This window comes from Podarcis pityusensis (genome assembly GCF_964106645.2).
Source record: "Podarcis pityusensis genome assembly, chromosome: 16".
Taxonomy (NCBI): domain Eukaryota; kingdom Metazoa; phylum Chordata; class Lepidosauria; order Squamata; family Lacertidae; genus Podarcis; species Podarcis pityusensis.
The window spans coordinates 11,999,499-12,022,229 of record NC_138041.1 but is presented as its reverse complement, the minus strand read 5'-3'; the positions used below and the strand labels follow the sequence as shown (position 1 = coordinate 12,022,229).

The 22,731-nt window shown below is 50.9% G+C and overlaps 2 protein-coding genes and 1 long non-coding RNA gene across 4 annotated transcripts; 2 read left to right on the top strand and 1 right to left on the bottom strand.

Moving 5' to 3' along the window:
• Nucleotides 1-66: 66 nt before the first annotated feature.
• BAD (BCL2 associated agonist of cell death) lies at nt 67-10,619 on the bottom strand. Of its 2 annotated transcripts, XM_080985558.1 has the most exons (5): nt 10,360-10,619; nt 9,440-9,701; nt 5,142-5,360; nt 1,542-1,711; nt 67-662 (listed from the first exon to the last, which is right to left on the bottom strand). In XM_080985558.1, the coding sequence occupies exons 3-5, from the start codon at nt 5,281-5,283 to the stop codon at nt 537-539; spliced, it is 438 nt and encodes a 145-aa protein (XP_080841684.1). In that variant the 5' UTR covers nt 5,284-5,360; nt 9,440-9,701; nt 10,360-10,619; the 3' UTR covers nt 67-536. The 2 variants fall into 2 exon arrangements, with proteins under 2 accessions (XP_080841684.1, XP_080841685.1); XM_080985559.1 differs by lacking the exons at nt 9,440-9,701; nt 10,360-10,619 and adding an exon at nt 8,819-8,837.
• LOC308465568 lies at nt 3,163-4,511 on the top strand. The gene is made up of 2 exons (XR_013980503.1): nt 3,163-3,777; nt 4,165-4,511. It is a non-coding gene; the product is annotated as an uncharacterized lncRNA (long non-coding RNA).
• Nucleotides 10,620-10,846: 227 nt separating the features above from the next.
• On the top strand, nt 10,847-22,683 carry GPR137 (G protein-coupled receptor 137). The gene is made up of 7 exons (XM_080985545.1): nt 10,847-12,352; nt 14,490-14,539; nt 16,265-16,490; nt 17,686-17,835; nt 18,207-18,335; nt 19,362-19,456; nt 21,957-22,683. Exons 1-7 carry the CDS (start codon nt 11,987-11,989, stop codon nt 22,120-22,122), a joined length of 1,182 nt encoding a protein of 393 aa, XP_080841671.1. The 5' UTR covers nt 10,847-11,986; the 3' UTR covers nt 22,123-22,683.
• Nucleotides 22,684-22,731: the final 48 nt, after the last annotated feature.

Genomic DNA, 22,731 nt, shown 5'->3' with positions numbered 1-22,731 from the left:
CTGCAGTCAGACTGGCAGTCTGGGGGTTGTCACTGCGAGCTTGAATTGAAGGAATAGGCAGCGACGTGCTATAAGCCAGAAAAGTATTTAATAAACATTTATTAACATATAATAAAAGGGCATACAAATTTCTCTAGGCAGGGTTGGTGAATGTCAGGGGTTCTTGTTTCAGTAATGCATACAGTGGTTTTGTTCAGTGTTTTTTTTCCTTTTAAAATACAAAAAGTACACTCTAGAAAGGGCAGGGGAATATCCCCTCAAAATTGGGGGTCTTATAGGCGAGGTGCAGGGGAGAAAGGGGTGGGAATCCGTGCATAGGGCAGAAGGTTAAATTCTTAACATGTCATACTAAAGTGGCCTAAGTAAAAAAAACTCCTAGGGGAGTGGGTGTGGAGGTGCAGAGGAATGATCACAGCATCCCCCAGATTTGGGGGGACACCAGCCATGTGCCACATCAACCCTACAGATTTACCCCCCCTTTATTTGTTCCTTCAACCCTCCCCCCACCATTTGTAATGGACAGCAGCAAGATACAGTCATGGGGGGCTTCTTGGACCATTGCCTGGGGAATTCCGACGCCACCATGACTGCAGGACCTCCTTCCAGCCCAACGTCCGGCGCATTTGGGTAGCTGTCCCTGCACTCTTGGGGCGCGGCAGCTTCTGCAAGAGAGAAGGAAAACGTGGCATCACCCCCTCTTCCAGACATGCACCTCTCAATCCAGCAGGCTGGTACATCAAGGATGAGAAACTGACAGGCCCTCCTGGTGTTGCTAGACTACAACTTCCATCATCCATGACCACTGGCCTGGCCAGGTGAGGTTGACAGGACCTAGAGTCCAAAAGTGTCTAGAGAACCACAGATTCTTTGGGTTGTAGCTAAAGTTAGTTCTACTCAAAGCACATGACTTTAAAATGGCTTTGGCCCTGTATACCTGAAGGAGCATCTCCACCCTCATCGTTGAGGTCCAGCTCCAAGGGCCTCCTGGTGGTTCCCACACAGAAGTGAAGTTATAGGAACAAGCCAGAGGGCCTTCTCAGTAGTGGCACCCGCCCTCCCGTCAAATGTCAAACAGATAACCAATTCTATGACCTTCTGTAGGCATCTGAAGGCAGCCCTGTCTTGGGAAACAATGTACGCTGTTTTGTTTTGTCCTTTTATATTTTGTTGGAAGCCACCCAGAGTGGCTGGGGTAACCCAGTCAGGTGGGCAGAGTATAAGAAATACATCATCATCATCATCATTATTATTTGATTAGACACATTCATGGAGGATTAGGCTACTAATGGCCTAATGGAGGGAGGGAGAAAAAACATCTCTACCTACTTGACACCTTAGCGACACTTAGGCCAAGACCTTGTTATCATTGGTTGTCAATCGGATGCCTCTGTAGGAAGCCCATAAATGTGACCTGGGCACAGCAGCAACTCTCCCCGCTTGTGATTGGCAGCAGCTAGCATTCAGAGGCAGGCTGCCCGCGGCAACAAAGCCCACCTCTCCCTTGGGAAGGACGGACTTCTCCGTAAGCAGGCCAGACTCACCTGCAGCTCGCCATGGAATTCGTCGCTCATCCTGCGCAGCTCCCTCCCGTACCGCTGGGCTGCCCACAGGATGGGAGGGGCAGAGCGTGAGCGTGCCCGGAAAGTGCCCACCTCATCCAGGGCCTCTGGGTCTGGCAAGGGAGGGTCGGATCCAATGCGACGCCGGAGCTCTGGCACAGGAGGAGGAAGGGGGGAGACAGGAAAGGGGGTTATGCCACACTTGACACAACACGGCAGCAGAAACTGCTAGACTGTAAAACAGGCCAAGGTCCAGTCCTTTCTGATGTTCTTGAACTGCAGCTCGCAGGGGCCCAAGCCAGTATGGCAAGTGCCCAGGAATGGTGGGAACTGGAGTCCCAGCAGCATTTTTGGGGGCTATTGGTTCTCTGCCTGGCCTAGAGGGTTAAGGTGGTGTATTGAATACACATGGCTCAGAAAGGCCTGCTTGAGGCCCTGTTCTGCCGCAAAGCCACCATCAGCCACTGTCCACCAACTTCCAGGGTGGTGGTTGTGGAGATCTCACTATTATTATTATTATTACCGTATTTTTCGCTGTATAGGACACACTTTTTCCCTCCTAAAAAGCAAGGGAAAATGTGTGTGCGTCCTATGGAGCGAATGCAGGGGGGAGGCAGGGGGGGAAAGCCCCCAAGAGCCACACACAAGCTCTGTGCGCTCTTGCGGGCTTTTCCCCAGGAGGGAGAAGGGACTGACTGGCCGCATCAGTCCCTTCTCCCACCTCGTAGAAAAGCCCACAGGAGCCACGCACCCTTTAAAGAGTGCATGGCTTCTGCGGGCTTTTGTGAGAGGTGAGGGAATTCCCCCACCTCCTAGAAAAGCCAGCAGAAGCCACGCAGCCCTTTTAAAGAGCGCACGGCTTCTGCTGGCTTCTGCGGGAGGTGGGGGAATTCCCCCACCTCCCGCAAAAGCAGGGAGAAGGTCTGGGAGAAGCGCATAGTCTGCCTGCAGCCTGTCCGCTGCTCCCAGAGCTGGGGGGCGGGGAATCATATTTTTTTCCCTTGATTTCCCCCTCTGAAAACTAGGTGCGCCCTATGTTCAGGTGCGCCCTATGGAGCGAAAAATACGGTAGTTCAATTTAATTACCTGTACTGCACACTAAGGTCTTGGGGTGGGTTGCAACAATTTAAAATACAATGCAGTATTAAAACAACCCACAGTCGCAAGAACAGGGTGGGCACCCCAAAACACAACTCGGTTATCAAAAAGCTACATCTTCAGCCTAGGGCAGAAACTCACTTCTCCTCAGAGGCCCCCACTGCTGATCGTAACACCCAAGAGGGTATGTTAGGTAGGAGGCGGTCTTTCAGAACAAAAATATAATGTGGGTGCTACATTGGTTTGAGCTGCTAAAAAAAGGCTGGATAATAAAGCTGTCACCTGACTGAAGAAATCTCAGTTGATCTATCATTTACAGCAGGATTGGAACACCTTTGGCCCTCCAGGTGTTGGGAGTACAATTGCAAACTTAGATTGCACTCCCAGTTTACCTAGAAGTGACACTGAACTCAGTGGGGCTTATAAGCAATCCTTTTGCACAGGGGTTATGTCCCGAGACCCCCAACCCCAATCCATAGGGCCCATGTAATGTGTTCCACACACCCCGTTCTGTCATTTTAGTTTTCGGGTCACTTCCGGGTTCGGTGCCTTGCATGTGCACAATCTTGCGTCAATCAGTCGTTGCCTGTACTTCCGAATAGAAAAGTATGGGATTGCACTGATATTCTATCAATTCTACTTGGCACATTTCTCATGGAAGAACATGGCTTTCTTGATATAAATGATCCCCTTTAATATTCTTCTCACAACTCCTTTCATTACAGCTAATTTGTTTTATTGCATTTATTATCTTCACTAATTTTTTTTAATTCACAGCATAAGCAAGGCAGATTTTGCCATCCATCCTCTGGACGTGAGAAAAAGTCAAGAGAATCTCTGTGGCCTCTGCTGACCTCAGAAGCAGTAGAAACAAATTAAGGATTTCATCACTTTCCAAAGCTCAGCACGAAACGTGACTAATTATGGCCCTGTTATTGAGCCAATATCTTAGAATCGGTTTAGTCAGTGTTGTCCTGAGATGAAGCCCACAAAAGTTCACAGAATCGGAAGGGACATGCAAATCATCTAGTCCAATTCCCTGCAATGCAGGAATATGCACCCATACGGGGATCAAATCTGTAACCTTGATGTTCTCCGCACCACTGAGCTAACCAACAAGGCAAGTTAAACAGGTAAAGGTAAAGGTACCCCTGACCAACAGGTCCAGTCGTGACCGACTCTGGGGTTGTGCACTCATCTCACTCAAGAGGCCGGGAGCCGGCGCTTGTCCGAAGACAGCTTCCGGGTCATGTGGCCAGCGTGACTAAGCCGCAACTGGCGAGCCAGCACAAGCGCAGCACACGGAAACGCCGTTTACCTTCCCGCTGGAGAGCGGTCCCTATTTATCTACTCTCACTTTGAGGTCCTTTCAAACTGCTAGGTGGGCAGGAGCTGGGACCGAGCAACGGGAGCTCACCCCGTCACAGGGATTCGAACCGCCGACCTTTTGATCAGCAAGTCCTAGGCTCTATGGTTTAACCCACAGCCCCACCCGCGTCCCAACGAGGCAAGTTACTAGCTGGCAAACATTATCACTAGCGTGCTGTGGACGGGCAGAAGAGGGACCGTCTTATAAAAACTTTTTGGGGGAAGGGTTGCAGGTCAGCAGGAGATCATCTGCCTTGCATGCAGGTGGGTCTGGGAACAGCACCCAGCCTGAAACCCTGGAGAGTCACTGCCAGTCTGTGCAGGCAATACTGAGCGAGATGGATCAATGGTCTGACTCAGGCAGCTTCTTGGTTCCCAGGTTAGGCTTCGCTAAGCTCACACAAAATGGTAGAATTGGAAGGTACCCTGAGGGTCATCTAGTCCTGCAATGCAGGGATCTCAAATAAAGCATCATTTGAGGAAAAAGTGGTGTTTCTTTAGGAAAGGTTCGCGGCTCAGCGTTAGAGACTCTGCTTTGCATGCAGAAGGTCCCAGGTTCAATCCCTGCCAGGACCCGACTGAAACACTGGAGATCCACTGCCTGTCAGTGTATTCATTATTATTGGTTTACTTGTTTATTTATATGTCACTTTTTCCTCCAAGGAGCTCAAAATGGTTCCCTCTCTCCCACCGCCATTAATCCGCACAACAACCCGGTGAGGTAGGTTCGGATGACAGTCAGTGACTGGCCCAAGGTCATCCAGTGGGCTTCATGGCTGAGTGAGGATTTGAACCCTGGTCTCCTGGGTCCAAATCCTGCACTCTAACCACTACACCACACAAGTCTACTGAGCGAGACGTAGCAATGGTCTTGACAGATTTCTATGGTAGGTATAGAGCGGGGTGGGGGCTTCCCTTCCCCTGAAGGCTGCAGGAGGTTCCCTTCCTCCCCTACCAGGTCACTCACTGCCCCACTTCCATGCAGTGGCTGGTTGCTGCCATCATCCCCAGCCAGCTGAGACAATGGTCAGGGCTGATAGGAACCGCATTCCAGCAACAACTGGGAACCCTGAAGAGGGAGAGGGAAATGCTCTTGTTTTGCCCCAGCCCAAATACCTGGATTCCCAGCGGAAGGACTTCCTGGGCTTCCTGGGGCCTGGTCCCCTCCTGCGACGCTCCTCCTGGTCAGCTTGAGATCCTGCGGTTCCTTCTCACCCGGCGGGAATGTCTCTTCATCATCATCCTCAATGTGGAACATTGTCAGGGGGCTGGCATGGCCCCCAACGCCCAACGTGCCGTTCTCCGGGGGGGGGGTGAGGGTTGTTGTCAGCAGAACTGTGGAGGGATAGGAAGCACGGAGATCAGAATGAAGGCAATTCCAGGAGCCAGGAGAAGGGCTGTAGCTCAGTGGCAGAGCATCCAGAAGGAGGCAAGGGACCCAGGTGTCCGACAATATGGGTGGACACTTAAGGGAACCAGGTATATTGAGGTTTGATCCCTGGCATCTCCAGGTGAGGCTGGGAGGCACCTCCTGTCTGAAATCCTGGAGGATACTGAGCAAGATGGACCAATGGTCTGATACAGTGCAAGGCAGCTTCCAATTTCATACAGAACCATGAGGACTAGAATCTTACTTTACTAGACAGGCAGGTTCCTATATACCATGCAGAAGTTCCCTGGTTCAATTCCTGGCATCTCCAGCTAGAACTGGGAGAGGACTCCCATCCGGAACCACAGAAATGCCACTGCCAGTAAATATAGACTAGGAAGCGGGAACCCATTGCCCTCTGGATATTGCTGGACTCCAACTCCCATCATCCCTCACCACTGCCCATTCCTGCTGGGGCTGATGGGAGTTGGAGTCCAGCAGCATCTAAAGGGCAATGGGTTCCCCACCCTGGTGCAGACAATTCTGAGATAGATGGCCCAGCGTTCTGACTCAGGGTAAGGCTTCTTCAGATGTTCCTATGACTAAGGCACTCAGCTGGGAACCAGGAAGTTGAAAACTCACTGAAAAGCAAGTGGTTATCTTAGGTTCAGCCACCCACCACCATCCTCATTCTGCAGCAGGGAAGACAGACCTAGCTTGAGGGGCTGTTGTTAAGAGTTTAATGATAGATTTTTAAATGGATTTTTAAAAACTGCCTTCATGGGCAAATTATCCTCCCAATGCAGTTTATAAATAAGTTGATATGCTACAACAGCAGCTTATTAAAACAACATACCGTATTTTTCGCTCTATAAGACACACCAGACCATAAGACGCACCTAGTTTTTGGAAGAGGAAAACAAGAAAAAAAATATTCTGAATCTCAGAAGCCAGAACAGCAAGAGGGATCGCTGCGCAGCGAAAGCAGCAACCCCTCTTGCTGTTCTGGCTTCTGGGATAGCTGCGCAGCCTGCATTCGCTCCATAAGATGCACACACATTTCCCCTTACTTTTTAGGAGGAGAAAAGTGAGTCTTATAGAGCAAAAAATACGGTAACAACAACAGCAGGGCATGATCAGTTAAAAGTAGCAGCAACTTAAGTAAAATAAGCAAATTCTGGTGTATCAGGCCAAAGACCCATCTAGTCCAGCATCCTGTTCTCTCAGAGATCAACCAAAACAACAACACTTTTATTATTTATATGCCGCCCATCTGACTGGGTTGCCCCAGCCATTTTGGGCGGCTTGCCTCTGGGAAGCCTGTAATCGGGACTTCACTACATACTGAGTCATTCTTCCCAACATTTCCCCAACCCCTTCTTCCCTTTCACATCCTCCCCAGCCCACCCTTCTGTATATTCCCCATTGTTCCTGGGGAAGAGCATGGAGCTATGAAACCAGGCGGTTTCTTCCGATGATGACCGGAAATCTTACTCAGCCACAAACACACACGGAAATAGCGTCTAGGTTTCTGCTCATACGTTTCCTTTCAAGATCATGAGGACTAGGGTGGGAATTTGCCACGCTTTTCAGATTGGTTATGCCGGCTCCACGTTCAGGGTGTGGTTTGTGTAATGTTTCAAAAATGGTAATAATATATATTATTATTTATATTAAGAAGAGCATGCCGGATCAGGCCAGTGGCCCACCTAGTCCAGCATCCTGTTCTCTCAGTGCCTCAGACGGAAGTCCACAAGCAGGACAGTGGGGGCAGATAACAGGGACTTAAAGAACAGCAGCAGCTGAAGAAGTTGTTGAAAGAAAGCACTGCAAAACCACCCAACTGGAATAAAAAAGTCTGAAGGCGTCCCTAAAGGCTAATAAAGGGTGCGGCTGTACTTTTTTGGGGGGGGGGAGTGTATTCCAGAGGTGCAGGTCACCACAGAAAAGACCTTCCCTGCTACCAGCCAGCCTCATTCATGAACCAGTCACCAGAGACTCAGAAACTAAATATTAAGACCTTGACAGTTATACATGAGTGGAGGCGGTCCTTCTGAAATCCTGGTCCCCATTCGTTTACTGCAAGGATGGGGAATCTGTGGTCCTCCAGATGTTGCAGGACTCCTTTAGCCCAGCCAGCCAGGCAAGTGATCAGGGATGGTGGGAGCTGTAGTCCAGCAACATCTGCAGTGCCACAAGCTCCCCATCCCTAGTTTACAGAGATAATGACTGCATCCAACCAATGCCCGCCTAGTCCAGCATCCTCTTTTCCAGATGCCTCTGGAACCCCCACAAACGAGGCATGAAAACAGTCCCCTCCCAGAAATACACACACCAACCTGTATTCCAAATGGAGGATCCATACAACCAACAGAGCAGCTTTCTTTTATCCCCCATTCATTGGTCAAATCCCCCTTTAAAGCTAACTTGGCCAGCAGCCATGGTCATTGCATCTTGTGACAGCGAGTTCCGCAAGTCCGTTAAGCTTCCTGTGAAATTTTTCCTGCTTCTGCTCTACGTCTACCACCAATCACATTTTCAAAACCGCAGGATCTAGCATTCTGTGTAAGTGGAGCCTGCCTGCTGGATCAAGCCAGCGGTCCATCTAGTCTAGCTTTCAGTTCTCACAGTGGCCAACCAGAGGTCCGAAGGAAGCCCACAGCACAACAGGCAATTCCCAGCACACTGCCTCGGACAGCTGAGGGAGAACACAGCCATTGAGGCTAGTAGCCACTTACCCTGCACAAATTTGTCTAATTCTCTTTTACAGCCATCCTTACACAGAACCATATGCATATTTCTTGCAGAGAATCATAGTGTTGAAAGAGACCACGAGGGTCATCTAGTCCAACCCCCTGCAATGCAAGACTCTTTTGCTCAACATGGGGCTTGAACCCACAACCCTGGTCTCATGCTCTACCAACTGAGGATAAGTTAGCGGTCCAAGTCAGTGGCCATCACTAACTCCTGTGGGAGCAAATCCAACAATTTAGCTATGTCCCACTGTTTGAAGTATTTGTTTTTGTCTGTCCTTAATCTCCCAACCTTCAGTTTCATTGGCTAGCCCAGAGTTCTAGAATTATGATACAGAGAGAAAAGCTATCCATCTTCAAGCTGGTGGCCATCACTACATTTGCGAGATAAGAGGGAGGAAAAGTTTCTCTCTATCTGCTTTTTCCACCCCACATGTCATTTTACAAACCTCATTCTGAGTATTTAAGATGGTAATGCTTCGGGATCTATTCTCCACTCCTCTAACAGCCCCCACCTTTGGCGACCTGCCCTTCATTCTATTTATTTTTTTAAAAAGATAGCCCGGAAGAAGAAGAAAAATCAAAATCCACCTTAGAGCAGCGCCTTTATTCAGTCAACCAAAAATGTTACAAAACAGCATGCAAGCTTTTGAGTTTTATTTCTTACTCACCGATTCAACCCTGAAGAAGAGTTTTGGAGAACTGAGAAGCGCGCACATGCTTGCGCAACATTTTTGCGGTTGGCCAGTAAAGGTATTGCGGCAATGTGGGTTTTAGATATTTTTTTTAATTGAAAGCATTTTCAACTAACCCTTCAGTCAGAAAGACTCCCGAAGCAGCTTGGTTAAAAAAAAAAACCAACAGTAATAAGACAGTCCCTCCCTGCCCTCAGGCTTACAGTTAAAAAAAAAAAGCCTGTGACACACAAGGAAGAAGGGGAGGGGAGGGCAGAGGAATGTAAACCCATGATTTGTTTCAAAGCCCCTTCTCCTTAATAGTCATGATTCCTTCTCCCTCTCCCAACTCCTGTTAGTACCATTTTTGCACTCTCTTGCTTCCTCAGTCCCCTGAATTGGGGAGCCCCACTGATGGTTTTTCTCTCCTTCATTCCCCCCCTCACTTCCAAATTTTAGGGTCGCTTCCTCCTATCCAGGTCACGTCTCCCTCCCTTCTCCTGATCTTGGATTTTCAACTCCTCTTCCCTTCAAAATCTCGGATCACCATCTCCCTCTTCCTCCTCCTCTTCTTCTACCCAACCCATTCACCCCTCTCTAACCCGCGCCCTCAATTACCAGAATTAGGGTCACTCTTTTCTTTCTTCCTCCTGTTTACAGCCAGCAGAGATCCAGCCACAGTCGCCGGGGCGATGAAGAACTGCCAGCTTCCGTGCCCAATCAAGGTCGCCAACGTCACGGTGGGAGGGAGAGATAAGAACGCACCTCCTCCTGCTACCTTCGGCTCCTCCCACCCTCTTTCCTTCCCCCCTCCCTCCTCTTTCCACGCTCATTTGATAAGGTAAATTCTCAAAAATGCTTATGCAAATCGCAGAAGTACCTGCAAAAAAAGGAGAGAAAGAATGGAAGTATTCTTTTTGCGTAGGGCTAAATGGCAATTCAATGCAATTCAAATATACCTATGCAAATATCACTCTCAATGGAGCTAATCTCCAGATTATTTATTTAGTGAGATATAGCCGTAAATAAATAAATAATGGCCATCATAATTCACAACTCAATTCTGCATAGCGGCTATTCAGTAGCGCAGCACACAGATCAATGGCACAGCTCGCATATTTCACAGTTTATCTGTTTATTTCTTCGGAAGGCTTGAAGCCCGCCCTTTGATATATGGCTGGTTGCAATAACACAAAATAGAATACAAAACTGCAGTAGTGCAATGCAAAATAAGCGCATAGCCAGTGTGTCAACCTTTAGTCCCAGGATGGTACAGATACAGATACAGTACAGTGGCAAGAACCTTGGACTAGTGCCTGGGAGTCTAGAGTTCAAAATCCTGCTTAGCCCTGAAGCTCAGTGGGTGACCTTGGGCCAGTCACTGCCTCTCAGCTTTGGCCATCTTTATTTCTCATTTAAAAGTTATTACAATTATTGCCTTTCACCGCGCGATGCTTTATTCAGAAGCAAGACTCATTGAGTTCAATGACGCTTACCCAAACGTAAGCAAGGAAGATTGCAGCTCTCTCCTCACTTACCTGGGAATTCAGTAGGACTTACTTCTGAGTAGACATGGCTAGAACTGTGCCGCAAGCGAGCACTTTTGCTGCTAGTCTGACATTAGGGGTTCCTTTGATATATAGGCAGGGACAATCCCATATTATCAATAGGGGCTTAACTTTGAAACATACTGGAGCAGTTGGGGGTTTCATAGCCCCTGCAGATTTATTGGGAGAATATGGGCAGGAGATGCCTTTACTGGGCACTAGGACAGAACTGGGAGGGAACAGCCAGGGGGGAGCATTTCCTGGAAACGCATAGCAATCTCGGGGTCCGTACAATAGTAAGGGAGGAGGGTAAGCTTCATTCGCCCACACTTAAGATGGCGACCGGAAGGAGCGCAGACGCTCCAGCCAGGTGACTTTCTGCCGCCTGTCCCATTCACGAAGCCGCTTACGTCCTTTGCGTAAAAGGAGACTAGGATGCTAGAGCGGGTGCAGGTTTCGTCACGCCAAGCCGGTGAGAGGGAGGGGGCGGGCCTTACTCAGTTTGCGCAGCTCGAAGCTACCAGGAAGGAACGCAGCTGGGGCTGCTTTAGGCCTGGGAACCGTCTCTCTCTCGCTCTCTGCCTCCTCTCCCCCCCTCCCATTTTTTTGGGGAGCAGGCAGCAAAAGGAAAGGAAGAGCTGCTTATTGTTCGAGAATCCGGAAGGAGCCAAGGGACCCAGGCATCCGACGATCTGGGGGGAGGCTTAAAGGAACCAGGTATATTGAGGTTTAGTCAGGGAAACAAAAGGGACCCAGGCGTCCGAGGGTCTGAAGCGAAGGGATCCAGAGACCCCGGCGCCTGGGAAGAAAAGGGTTAAGGGACGCAGGCAACCGGCGCCTGAAACTGGAGAAGGCGAAGAAGCCGAGGGACCCAGGTGTCCGATACCGTGGAGCAAACAGAAAGAAGAATTCTAGGTAACCTGGAAATTTGGAGCGAAGGCCACCTGAGCTTCCGGGAAAGGAAAGCAAAACGGGTCCAGCTCTCTGAGGACGGAGCCAAGTGACCAGGGATTTCCAGAGGAGGCGGCAGTCAAGGGATCCAGATTTCGAAGGACTAAGGGACCCTGGTGTCCGAGCACTTTGAACAGGTGTGGCCCTGAAATCTGGGTGGTTGAGGAAGCGCGTCAGGACCTGCCAAGCGACAGGTGCACCCAGGCACCTTTCACCACCTGATCCTGGGGTGGGATGCAAGAGCCCTAGGTAGGGGAGAGGGCAGCCCCTCGGAAGGTGTCTTGTTATTCCTGCTGAACATTTGACAGGATCAGGACCTTGGAGTAACCCAGCTCATTTCCAGGCATAGGAGAAGTCTTCCGTTTGTTTTTATTCACAGCAAGAATTGGATTTGGTTCTCGCCTCCATGCCTTCTTAGCAAAGAAGGGTGGGTGGGCCAGCTGTTGTTTCCCTCCTTCTCTCTCCTGCTTCCAATCCCTTCCACGCTTCCCATGGAACTTGCGAAAATCCCTTGATTCAATCTGCTTGAGGGGCTGGCCTCCCACAGCAGCCCTGAAGGATGTAACCAACTACCGGACCCGGGGGCAGCTCCTCCGTCTTAAGAAAGTGGTGCTGGTTGCCTCGAGGCTTGCCCCCTGGAAATGACACCTTGCTAACCGGATTCAAGATGGAAAAGACCTTTGGCAACCTCAGCTCGATTGTGCCAGCTTCACGCCTCACCCCGGCCTTCCCGCCGGCCGTCAAGGTTGGGCTGACGGCTCTGTACACGGGCCTCTATGCCTTGCTTTTCCTTTCGGTCTACGCCCAGCTCTGGCTGGTCCTCTTCTATCGCCACAAGAAGTTCAGCTACCAGACTGTCTTCCTCTTTCTCTGCCTCTTCTGGGCTGCGCTGCGCACCACGCTCTTCTCCTTCTACTTCAAGAACACCCTCAAAGCCAACCACCTGAGCCCTTTCTTCTTCTGGCTCCTATACTGCTGCCCCGTCTGCCTGCAGTTCTTCACCTTGACCCTCATGAACTTGTATTTTGCCCAGGTAACTCTTCTAAGGGGGTGCTTGCTTGCTTGCCCAGGTGGCTTGTGGGTAAAAGATGGCTGCTTGGAATGCTGGGCCAGTTTTGTGGATGGGAACATCCCAAGGGGCCTTGAGGGTGGGTGAACTCTGGCCGCCAGGGCCAAATGGTGGCCCTTCAGGCCTCTGCACCTGGCCCTCAGGAACTCTTTCCAGACCTTCCACCCCACCCCTTCCTTGAACTGATGCCTCTTGTTTGCCTAGAAAGAGGATGGAGAGCTGTGTGGGGTGAGGATGTAGAAACCTCCATCCTTTTTCTTTTTTGCATGGCTGGAATGTGGCCTCTTGTACAAAGTCACTTCCATTGTTCTGCCCACTTTTACCTCTGGCCCTGCCCACCACTTGCGTGTGTCCCCCCCCCCCCCCGGCTCTAGAAGCTTCCGCCCCAAGGAACGTGGTTCTCAGTCTGGTTCTTCCCCCCAATATGGGCTGTTTATATTGCTTGCTAAACCAGCGATGGGGAACCTGCAGCCCTGCCGATGATGGTGGGCTGCAACTCCCATCATCCCTGACCATCGGCTATGCTGGCCTGGGCAGATGGGTGCTGGAGTCCGCCAATACCTGGAGGGCCACAGGTCCCCTCCCTCTGGCCTCAACCCTTGCACATGTGCTGCCTTGGATTCTCAACCAGTCATTCTGCCCTGTTCGTCTGTCCTCACAATCTCATGGCTACTAGTCATGAAATGGCTCTTAACTAATTAGTTTCAGGATCAAAAGCACCATTCCTCTGCAGAAAAGGGCAGTCAAAATGTTCAGGGGGCTGGAACAACAATGAGGAAATGTTGCAACAATTTGGGCTTTTTTTGGAGGGGGGCAAGTAGCAGGGGGTGCATGATAGACATGTATAAAATTATGTACAGTGTAGAGAAAGGGAAGCTTTCTCCCTGCTCTTCATCATACTTGAATCATCTAATGAAACTGAATGCTGGGAGATTCAGGATAAACCAAAGGAAGCTACCTTAAACAGAGCAAGACCACGGGTCCATCTAGTTCAGCAGTGTCTGCACGGACTGGCAGCAACTTTCCTGGGTTTCAGACTGGGGATTGAACTAAGAGATCCTTCATGCAAAGCAGCTACTCTGCTGCCACGGAGTTATGGCTCTTCCCCACCGACCTCTGCCCCGGTTACTGTTTTTTAAAGGAAGTACTTATTCACAAAGCGCATAGAACAGGGAGGCAACCAGCTGAATTTTCACGGAGAGGAAAGAAGACCCAAAAGCCTTGGCACCACCACCAAGAAGGCTCTGCACCATTACTTACCAGTACATCACTGCTCACGATGGTGCCACACAGGGGTGCAAATTTGAATAAAATATTGTGGGGGCCCAAGTAAGCCCCGCCCCGCATGACTGATCACAAGATGCAGTGCACATATACCATTTGAATAGGAATGCCCACCAACTTTGTGGGGTCTGAAATTTCAACTTGCTGCGCAAATCTAGTTGCTGCCTTTTCAGGGCGGTGTAGTGGTTAGAGGACGGGGCTAGGACCTGAGAGGCTTGGGGTCAAATCCTTGTGCAGCCCTGCAGCTCACTTGGTGACCGGTCACAGTCTCTTCTCCTTCCCTACCTGTTTTTGTGAGGATAAAATGTTTCTTGTGCAGGAACAGGTGGGATATAAATGGAAAAATGTGAAATGAAAGCAGAGAAAAGTGAGAACAATGTTGCGGCTAAGAGGCTGAGCTGTGAGCCAGAAAGCTCTGGATTCGAATCTCATACTGGCTCGTGAAGTCATTAGGTGGCCTTCTGCATTCTGTTCAGAGCACGAGAGCAAAATATACCCCAGGAGGCTTAGTTTGGACAGAATCGTGAATACACTTCTGGAGTTAATGCTAAATCCATGACTTCTGGTAAATGAGCCACCTTAGCCACTAGAGGGCCGTGAACATTTTTGTCTGGGGCTTTTTAGCCTCATCTACCCATGTGCCATCAGAAACCAAGGGGAACATGGGGTACCAGATGTGAAAGATACTGGCATTCTTTTCAGCTCTCCTACCCGACTATCTTGTTAGCAGGCAAAGTTATGCTATGGTTGTTTGTTGCAGGTCCTGCTTGTTTTCTGTAATGGCTAATACCTTCCCCTTTCTTCCCTTCCCCTCCAGGTGGTTTTCAAGGCCAAAGCAAAATACCGCCCTGAACTGACCAAAGGCCTGTGAGTAGATGTGTATTTGTGTGTAACATCATAACACCTTGCATTCTTCCGCCTTGCCATATATCCTTCTCAAGTGTCAGGGGAGAAAAAAGATAAAGCATTCTAGTATTTTAAAAAACCAGTTGCATTTTCCATTTAAAATAAAAATTTAAAATTAAAATAAACCCAATGTGGCTCTTCACATAAAATAGCTGGCAAATAAATGGAGAATGCAGGATTGCAAGTTTAAGAGGCAAAATCTCAACGTTATATGAAATTAAAAATACACTCCCCCAGCAGTATCCTAGCTACAGCTTGCAATACAAAAGTAGGAGACAGGGTGAAGTTTCAAAACTGAGTTGTTTGCCTGGCTGGAAGCGGGTCCTTGAACTCTGATCATGCCTCTTGTTGCCTGGATGAAGAGGCGTTTGTGAGTGTGCGTGGAAACTAGCCTATGGTGCACAGGTAAAATTAACCATTGCTCTGCCCACCTTAGCCTCTGGCTCCACCCACCACTGCCATGTGGCCCCTGGAAGGTTGGCCAGAAGGTAGCCTGGCCCTCTGTCTGAGAAAGGTTCCCCACCCCTGAAGTATGGGGAGGAGCTTGCATGAGATTCACAGCTGCGATTCGCTCACTCCCACACACTGCCATTAGATAGCTTTCAAGGGTTCAGAAAATTTAAGGAGGACAGGCCTCCCAATGGAGCCTCCATGTTCAGGGGCAATCTATCTCGGACCACCAAATGCTGAGGACAGACAACAGAGGTGGGATTCGTGCCTTTTGCTTGTAGGCTTGCTGGCAGCGCCAGACTGGACACAGCTGAACAACCAACTGGACTAGAGGGCCCCTGGGTCTATTCCAGCAGGCCTCTCTCTTCCGTGCTCTTCCAGTTTCTCTTTCTCAGTGGCCTGGGTTGCAAGCAGCACTAAGCTATGGTTTATAAACCATGCTAACCCTTGCCAAAAATTGGTTGGCTGAACCTGGCCCTGTGGCTTAACTGTGGTTTATAAATCACAGTTCACCTTAATTTAATAAACCAATGCTAACTGCAGTTTAGCATGGGTGTAAGGAGCTATCAGGGACGCGGGTGGCGCTGTGGGTTAAACCACAGAGCCTAGGACTTGCCGATCAGAAGGTCGGCGGTTCGAATCCCCGCGAAGGGATGAGCTCCCGTTGTTCGGTACCTGCTCCTGCCCACCTAGCAGTTCGAAAGCACGTCAAATGCAAGTAGATAAATAGGTACGCTCTGGTGGGAAGGTAAGCGGCGTTTCCGTGCGCTGCTCTGGTTCACCAGAAGCGGCTTAGTCATGCTGGCCACATGACCTGGAAGCTGTACGCCGGCTCCCTCGGCCAATAAAGCGAGATGAGCGCTGCAACCCCAGAGTCGGCCACAACTGGACCTAATGGTCAGGGGTCCTTTTACCTTTAAGGAGCTGTCACCACCAGAAAGCTACAGAGCTGCAACTGGAGAACGGCTCAAAATCTGAACCTTTCCCAAGGCCAGGGGGCTCTCACTGCACATTAGAAGAGACTTGTCGCTAGGCCAGACCCAAGGCCCATCTAATCCAGCATCCTATTTTCACAGTGGCCAGACAGACGCTTGTGGGGAACCTGCAAGCGAGACCTGAGCACACTAGCTCTCTCCCTGGCATTTTGGGGCAGTCTGCCTCTGACAATGAAGGCAGAGCCTTGCCCCGGGGGCCAGCAGCTGCGCTAACTCTGCCTCCCCGCTTTCTCTCCCCCAGGTTGGCAGTGCGAGGGGCGTGCCTGGGCGCCAGCCTCCTCTTCCTGGCTGTGAACGTGGTGTGCGCCGTGCTGGTGCGAGGGCGCCGCGCCGAGCCCTGGGCCGTGGTCCTGGCACGCGTCCTCATCAGTGACTCGCTGTTTGTGCTGGGGGCCGTCTCTCTGGCCCTCTGCCTCTGCCTCGTCGCCCGGGGTTCTCCTTCCACCCGCATCTACCTGGAAGCCAAGGTGAGCATTTGCCAGGGGGCGGGGTTGGGGTTGGGAGCAGGGGTTTGACATTGCTGCAGTGGCATCTCATCCATGCACCGAGACCGCAGCGTTTCACCTGCGAAGCTGGCCCTGGAACTGGTAGCATGTTGGAGAAAGCTGCCTTGGAGGTCCTGGCTTTTAGCACTTTACATTGTTGCTGGCACTCTTCTGTCTCGGGAGAACATGTGTGTGCCTTTGGGAGGTGAAGTCAAACTGCTGGAAGGTTATAGCTGTAGCGATAGATTGGGGAGAGACATGTTTTGTTGCAGCTGGGGCAGATGAAGGTGTCCGGTTCTGCTGCTGCAGATGCACCGTGGCATTTCTTCTCTCTGCTCTCCTCCCGGCGGTCATTCCACCTTTACTCACTGCTACAGATGCATGACCTGACTCCAGGCAGTGCACTCGTCTGTGAGGGGTTCCCACACGGCAGGGTTCAACCTAAATTTGGTTTCCAGGGCCTTGTGGTTACATTTCCCCCATAGTGTCGGTGGCAGCACACTCCAAAACCACTGACGACTCCTCAGGTTATCCGCAACCTTTGTGCCAGGCAGCCTGTTTGCCCTGGGATCTGCATGCCCGTCGCACACACCCTGCTATCAATATTTGTAATGATTGAATTGGCCACTACCACAGTGCCCCCGCTCCGCAGAGAAGTACCCTCAGCAAAAGAGGATAGGTGTTCGTCCCCCAAATTACGGGTCCTTTCTAAGGGAATGTTTCCCTCTTCCTCAAGGTGATGACACTCTTCTTCCCTGAGACCCTTCTTCTCCCCGATAGCTGCGGAGCTGTCGTCATGGGAGTGGGTTGCAGCTGCAATATCCATGAAGGCCTCACCCACCTGCAGTCAGGGATGATGGGAGCAGTAGTTCAACGGTATCCAGCTGGACTCCAGCTCCCATCAGCCGCCAGCTTCCTGTTCAGCAGTCGGGGACGATAGGAATTTTGGTCCGATAAATACCTGGTGGGCCACCGGGGTCCCACAGCTTCAAGGCGCCACAAGGCTCTCTTGTGTATCTGAAGAAGTGTGCTTGCACACGAAAGCTCATACCAAGAACTAACTTAGTTGGTCTTAAAGGTGCTACTGGAAGGATTTTTTTTATTTTGACTCTTGATTTGAGTTTGCTGAGACCCACTGACCAGTCTCTCTTTCCTGTCTGCCCCTTTTCTGTGAAAGGGCACCTCGCTGTGCCAAACGGCCGCCATGGGTGGCATCATCGTCCTGCTCTACGCCAGCCGAGCTTGCTACAACCTGGCGGCCCTGGCTCTGTCTTCCCGCACCCGCCTCGACTCCTTCGATTACGACTGGTACAACGTATCCGACCAGGTGAGCAGGGCAGGCTAAGTTCGGATTCCTTAAGGGCCGCCTTTCCTACTCTGGAGTAGACCCGCTGCAACGGAACAAAGGACTGGGCTCCTTTAAATTCCGCGGGTCGACTCTGTGTTGGATGCAGCCACTGCAGCGCAGACCTAACTGTGTCTACTCAGAACTGGAGCTTACTCCCAGGTAAGTGGGAGGTGGCTTGCTGCCTCCCCCTGCCTTTGTCCGGCCCCCACCTCCCTGCCATCTAACTTACAGCCAATCAGGGGGAAGCTCTGCCTGTCACTGGCTCCAGCTGCACCAACCACTGGGCTCTCTGTCTTCCACCCCAGTGGAGACCAGCTGCTCAAGTGTCTCCCTTCTCCCTCCCCTTCCAGGCAGATCTGATCACGGACCTGGGAGACCAAGGTTACGTCATCTTCGGCCTCATTCTCTTCATCTGGGAGCTGCTGCCCACGTCTCTGCTAGTCGGCTTCTTCCGGGTGCACCGGCCTGCTCAGGATATGGTGAGTTGAAACGGTTGGTTGGGAGAGGAGCAGAACAGCAAAAAGGCAGTGGAAGGAGAGGCCCGAAGCGTAGGGGGAGGCAGGGGGCTGTTGCCATTACGAGAGCATCACTCAGTGCATCAGGGGTGGGGGATGTTTTTCAGGGGCCACATTCCCTTCTGGGCAGCCTTCCGAGGGCCACAGGCAGAGGCGAAAATAAAAGCACCACGACAAATTCTGGTTCTTGTCTTTATGTTGTAAAGCAGAAGGAATTCTAGATTTGTTCAATTGTATTTTTAAACTGCATTTTAAAGGCGTGCCTTCCCCAAGCAGCATTTTCAAAAAAGAGATGGCAGAAAGGTAACCATAGATACAGCAGGCACTTAGCAGCTCTGAGCCAGACCACTTCCTATCTGGCAGCAGCAGAAATGAAACTCTGCAAGATCTGCTTAAAACACCTGTATCATAGGGACAAGGTGCAAATCAGCCTGAGCCAGTTTCATGTCTTCCCCCATCCCTGCCCCCAGGCACAGGTGGGACTATAGTTCCCAACACCCCTGCCCATGGGCCATGCTGCCTGGGATGGATTGAAAGTCATAGAATCATAGAACTGTATGGTCCACCCCCTGCAATGCAGGACTCTCAGCTAAAGCATCCATGACAGATGGCCATCCGACCTCTGCTGAGAAACCTCCAAGGAAGGAGAGTCCATAACCTCCGGAGGGAGACTGTTCGGCAACATTTGCAGGGCACCAGAATGAGGACAGCTGGTGAAAGTCTTTTGGAAGGGAGCTTCGTAGCTCGGGGGCACCACCGAGAAGGATGGAGCCCCGCAGTGTTCCGGGTGCAGCTATTTCTGTGGGCGCTGCGTTCTCCTCCCGTGGCGTCTCCCAAGGCTAAGAGCTTGGATCCCTTGGGTGCAATCCACTGGCAAGGCCTTCTGCTTAAAAGACAGGGGGCACCGGACGTGGCCTTACCTTGCCACCCTGCAGGCAAAGGCTGATTGCAGGAGCAGCGTCCCCAGTAATGGTGCCTTCCTCCCCACAGAGCGCCAGCCGTGTCTTCAACCGGCAGCTGGGGGTCTCCCGATCCTACTTCTTTGACCATCCCGGGCAGCGCGAAAGTGAAGGACTGACGAGCAGGTAATTTCTCTTCTTCCCCGAGGCCGCACTTGTCCCAGCCTCCTGATTCAGGAGCATAGGGAGCTGCCTTTATACGGAGTCAAGCCAATGGTCAGTATTGTCTGCACTGACTGGCAGCAGCTCTCCGGGGTTTCCCGGAGGGGACATTCCCAGACCCACCTGGGACCTTCTGCATGCCAAACAGATGCTCTCCCACGGAGGCTGTTCACTCACACAGTGTCAAGGAGCTGTCAGACGAGCCCAGGTCATCCACAGGGCAGGAAAGAATACGAGACGAGAAATGCCATTAGCTTTTATTCACATAATAATAATAATAATAATAATAATAATAATAAATTAATAATAATAATTTGTACCCCACCCATCTGACTGGGCTTCCCCAACCACACTGGGTGGCTTCCAAGAAACATTAAAAATACATTAAAATGTCACACATTAAAAGCTTCCCTGAACAGGGCTGCCTTCAGATGTCTTCTAAATGTCAGGTAGTTGTTTATTTCTTTGACATCTGATGGGAGGGCGTTCCACAGGGCGGGCGCCACTACTGAAAAGGTCCTCTGCCTGGTTCCCTGTAGCTTTGCTTCTCACAGTGAGGGAACCACCAGAAGGCCCTCAGTGCTGGACCTCAGTGTCCAGGCAGAATGATGGGGATGGAGACGCTCCTTCAGGTATACTGGGCCGAGGCCATTTAGGGCTTTAAAGGTCAACACCAACACTTTGAATTGTGCTCAGAAATGTAACAACACAGCTGGCTGTGTCTTAATCCAGCTGGAGATGTTGCTGAAACTGACTGCTGGACCTGCCCTTCCCCTCTAGCCTCTCACTCTGGATCCATCCGAAGCAGACAAAAGCTGCGTTGAAGGGTGGGCTCCTCTTCTGGCTCATTGCCCAGCAATGTGAGGGACGCTCCTCAATCTGGGTGTTAGCAGGGGAGGAGAGCCAGCAGGACTGGGCCTGCCCTGCTGCTGGACAGCAGGGGCAGCTTCCAACTCCCCTCTGTCTGAGTCTGCGCTCACACTCCGACTCCCAGCCTCCAACCCTGTCCTGGAAGGCCCTTCTTCTCCTGACCCCCTCAAGCCCCCTGCTTCTAGCACCTCCCAGTTCGTCCCTTCCCCAGACTGCTCCCCGGTATCACACCACCACGATCTGGAGTCTAAGTCGTCTTCTTCTACGTCCTCCCTGGAAGGGGCTCTTCGGCTGTGAATGCCCACCCGTCTTCCTCATCCAGCTAGTCTCTGACCCAGGAGGAGTCAGCTCAATGGCCTGTGCACTTGGGGTGTCTTACGTCCTGGGGGTGGCAGAGGGGGAACCGCTTTCCTGTTGGCCCTTCCCCTGGATCTCCACCTCCCAAACCCCTGGGACCTTGCCCCAGGTCGGAGTCCTCCTGGGGCCCCAGATTCCCATCGCTGACCCATTAGAACTAGACTGGGGTGGGTGTGCGGTCCCTGACTGACAGCCCCACTGCCGTCCTTGCACTGGCTCCCCACCCCCGGCCTCGGAGGTGGAACGGAAATCGTTTCCATGCCTGGAAGTTTTAAAAGCTCCATCGATGAAGTTGGCACAGTCGTTTTACTTACAAAAGCATTACTATGCTGCTGTGTCATAAAATGTATATATATATCAAAGCAGCTTACAGCAATAAAACTTAAAGCCATACAATAAAAACATACAGAAAGGTTAAACGTCAATTAACCATTGTGGAAGGATATATTCTTAAGTTGCCTGCCTAGGCCTGGTGGAATAGGAAAGTTGTCTATGTTCCCGAGTGCTTCAGCACCACTGAGTCCCAACTCTTACCTAATTCAGGGGCTCCCAAAGTGTTGTCGTGCCACCCCTAGGCTGGGGGGGGGGGGGATGAGGGGTAAATGATTTCAGACTCTGAAAAGCTGGTATCGCTGGATCATTCTCCCTCACTGCGAGAAGCCAAGTTACAGGGAACCAGGCAGAGGGCCTTCTTGGTAGTGGCGCCCGCCCTGTGGAACGCCCTCCCACCAGATGTCAAAGAGAACAACAACTACCAGATTTTTAGAAGACATCTGAAGGCAGCCCTGTTTGGGGAAGTTTTTAATGTTTGATGTTTTATCGTGTTTTTAATATTTTGTTGGAAGCCGCCCAGAGTGGCTGGGGAAGCCCAGGCAGATGGGTGGGGAATAAATTATTATTATTATTATTATTATTATTATTATTATTTTATTTATTTATTTATTTATTAAGTTCATCAATAATTAAATTTAAGTAGTTTTAATTGGATTTTGAATAAATGTGCCATTAATAGCGACCATTTTGAATTTTATCGTGTTATATCTTCCTGAGTGGGTCGTACAAACTACTATTCTGAGTTACGCTTTTTACAGAGCAGGGGGGTGGTATGGAAACAAGGGGGCAGCAGGTTAGAAACCACTGGTCTAATTCCTTTCTTTCCTTTTGCTTCCTAACACTCACATGCCTCCCCCCCCACCCAAATTGCCTCTTCTTTCCCACCCCACCCGCTTCCTTCCAGCCTGACGGGACGCCTGGGCAGCGTCGGGAGCTGGTACGGCTCGATCAACCGCAGCGGGGAGCAGGACTGGTTTGGGGGGCCCCCTCCCACGGCCCCCCTTTTGTTCTCGCAGGCCACGGTGTCCGGCAGCCACCACCACAGCCTCTATTCCACCCCGCAGAACTGAGGGGAGCGGGGGGGGGGTTGTGGGGCACTGATGCGAAGACCCAGGAATCACTACTGATGTAGGACAGGTTTCTATGAAGGAGCAGGGATGTGCCCACACGGTATTATAAGCACCATCACCCCATTCCCCAAACTGTAGGAAAACCCAGCTTTATTTCTTTTAGCCATTTGGGGGGGGGGGCTGGGTTGGCTCTTGTTGCTGGCATCTCGGTCTTGATGCTTAAGCTCTCCCCCTCCTTCCCCAGCCCCCCTCTGGCCCCCCCCTCACCCCCACCCCGGGTACTTAACCAATAGTATACAGAAAACTCTTGGCACTTTAATCGACTTGGATTGAGGAGAGGGGTGGGTTCAGTTTTATCTGTGATGTCATTGTTTTAATGAATTCTGGTCAAATGTGTCTACAGGGCAGGGGGGTTCCTCCTTTCCCCCCTCTTCCCATGAGCTGGTAGCGGCAGTGTTTTGGAGTAGCCTTTTGTTATTTGCTAGACATGCTGCAGTTTTGGTGCTATTCCATTGCCCCCCCACCCCCAACTTAACAATAAAGTCCACTTTGTGTTAGCGACATTGCGTGTGGTTTTCTGTAGTTGTGCTGCGGTGGAAATGGGGGAAC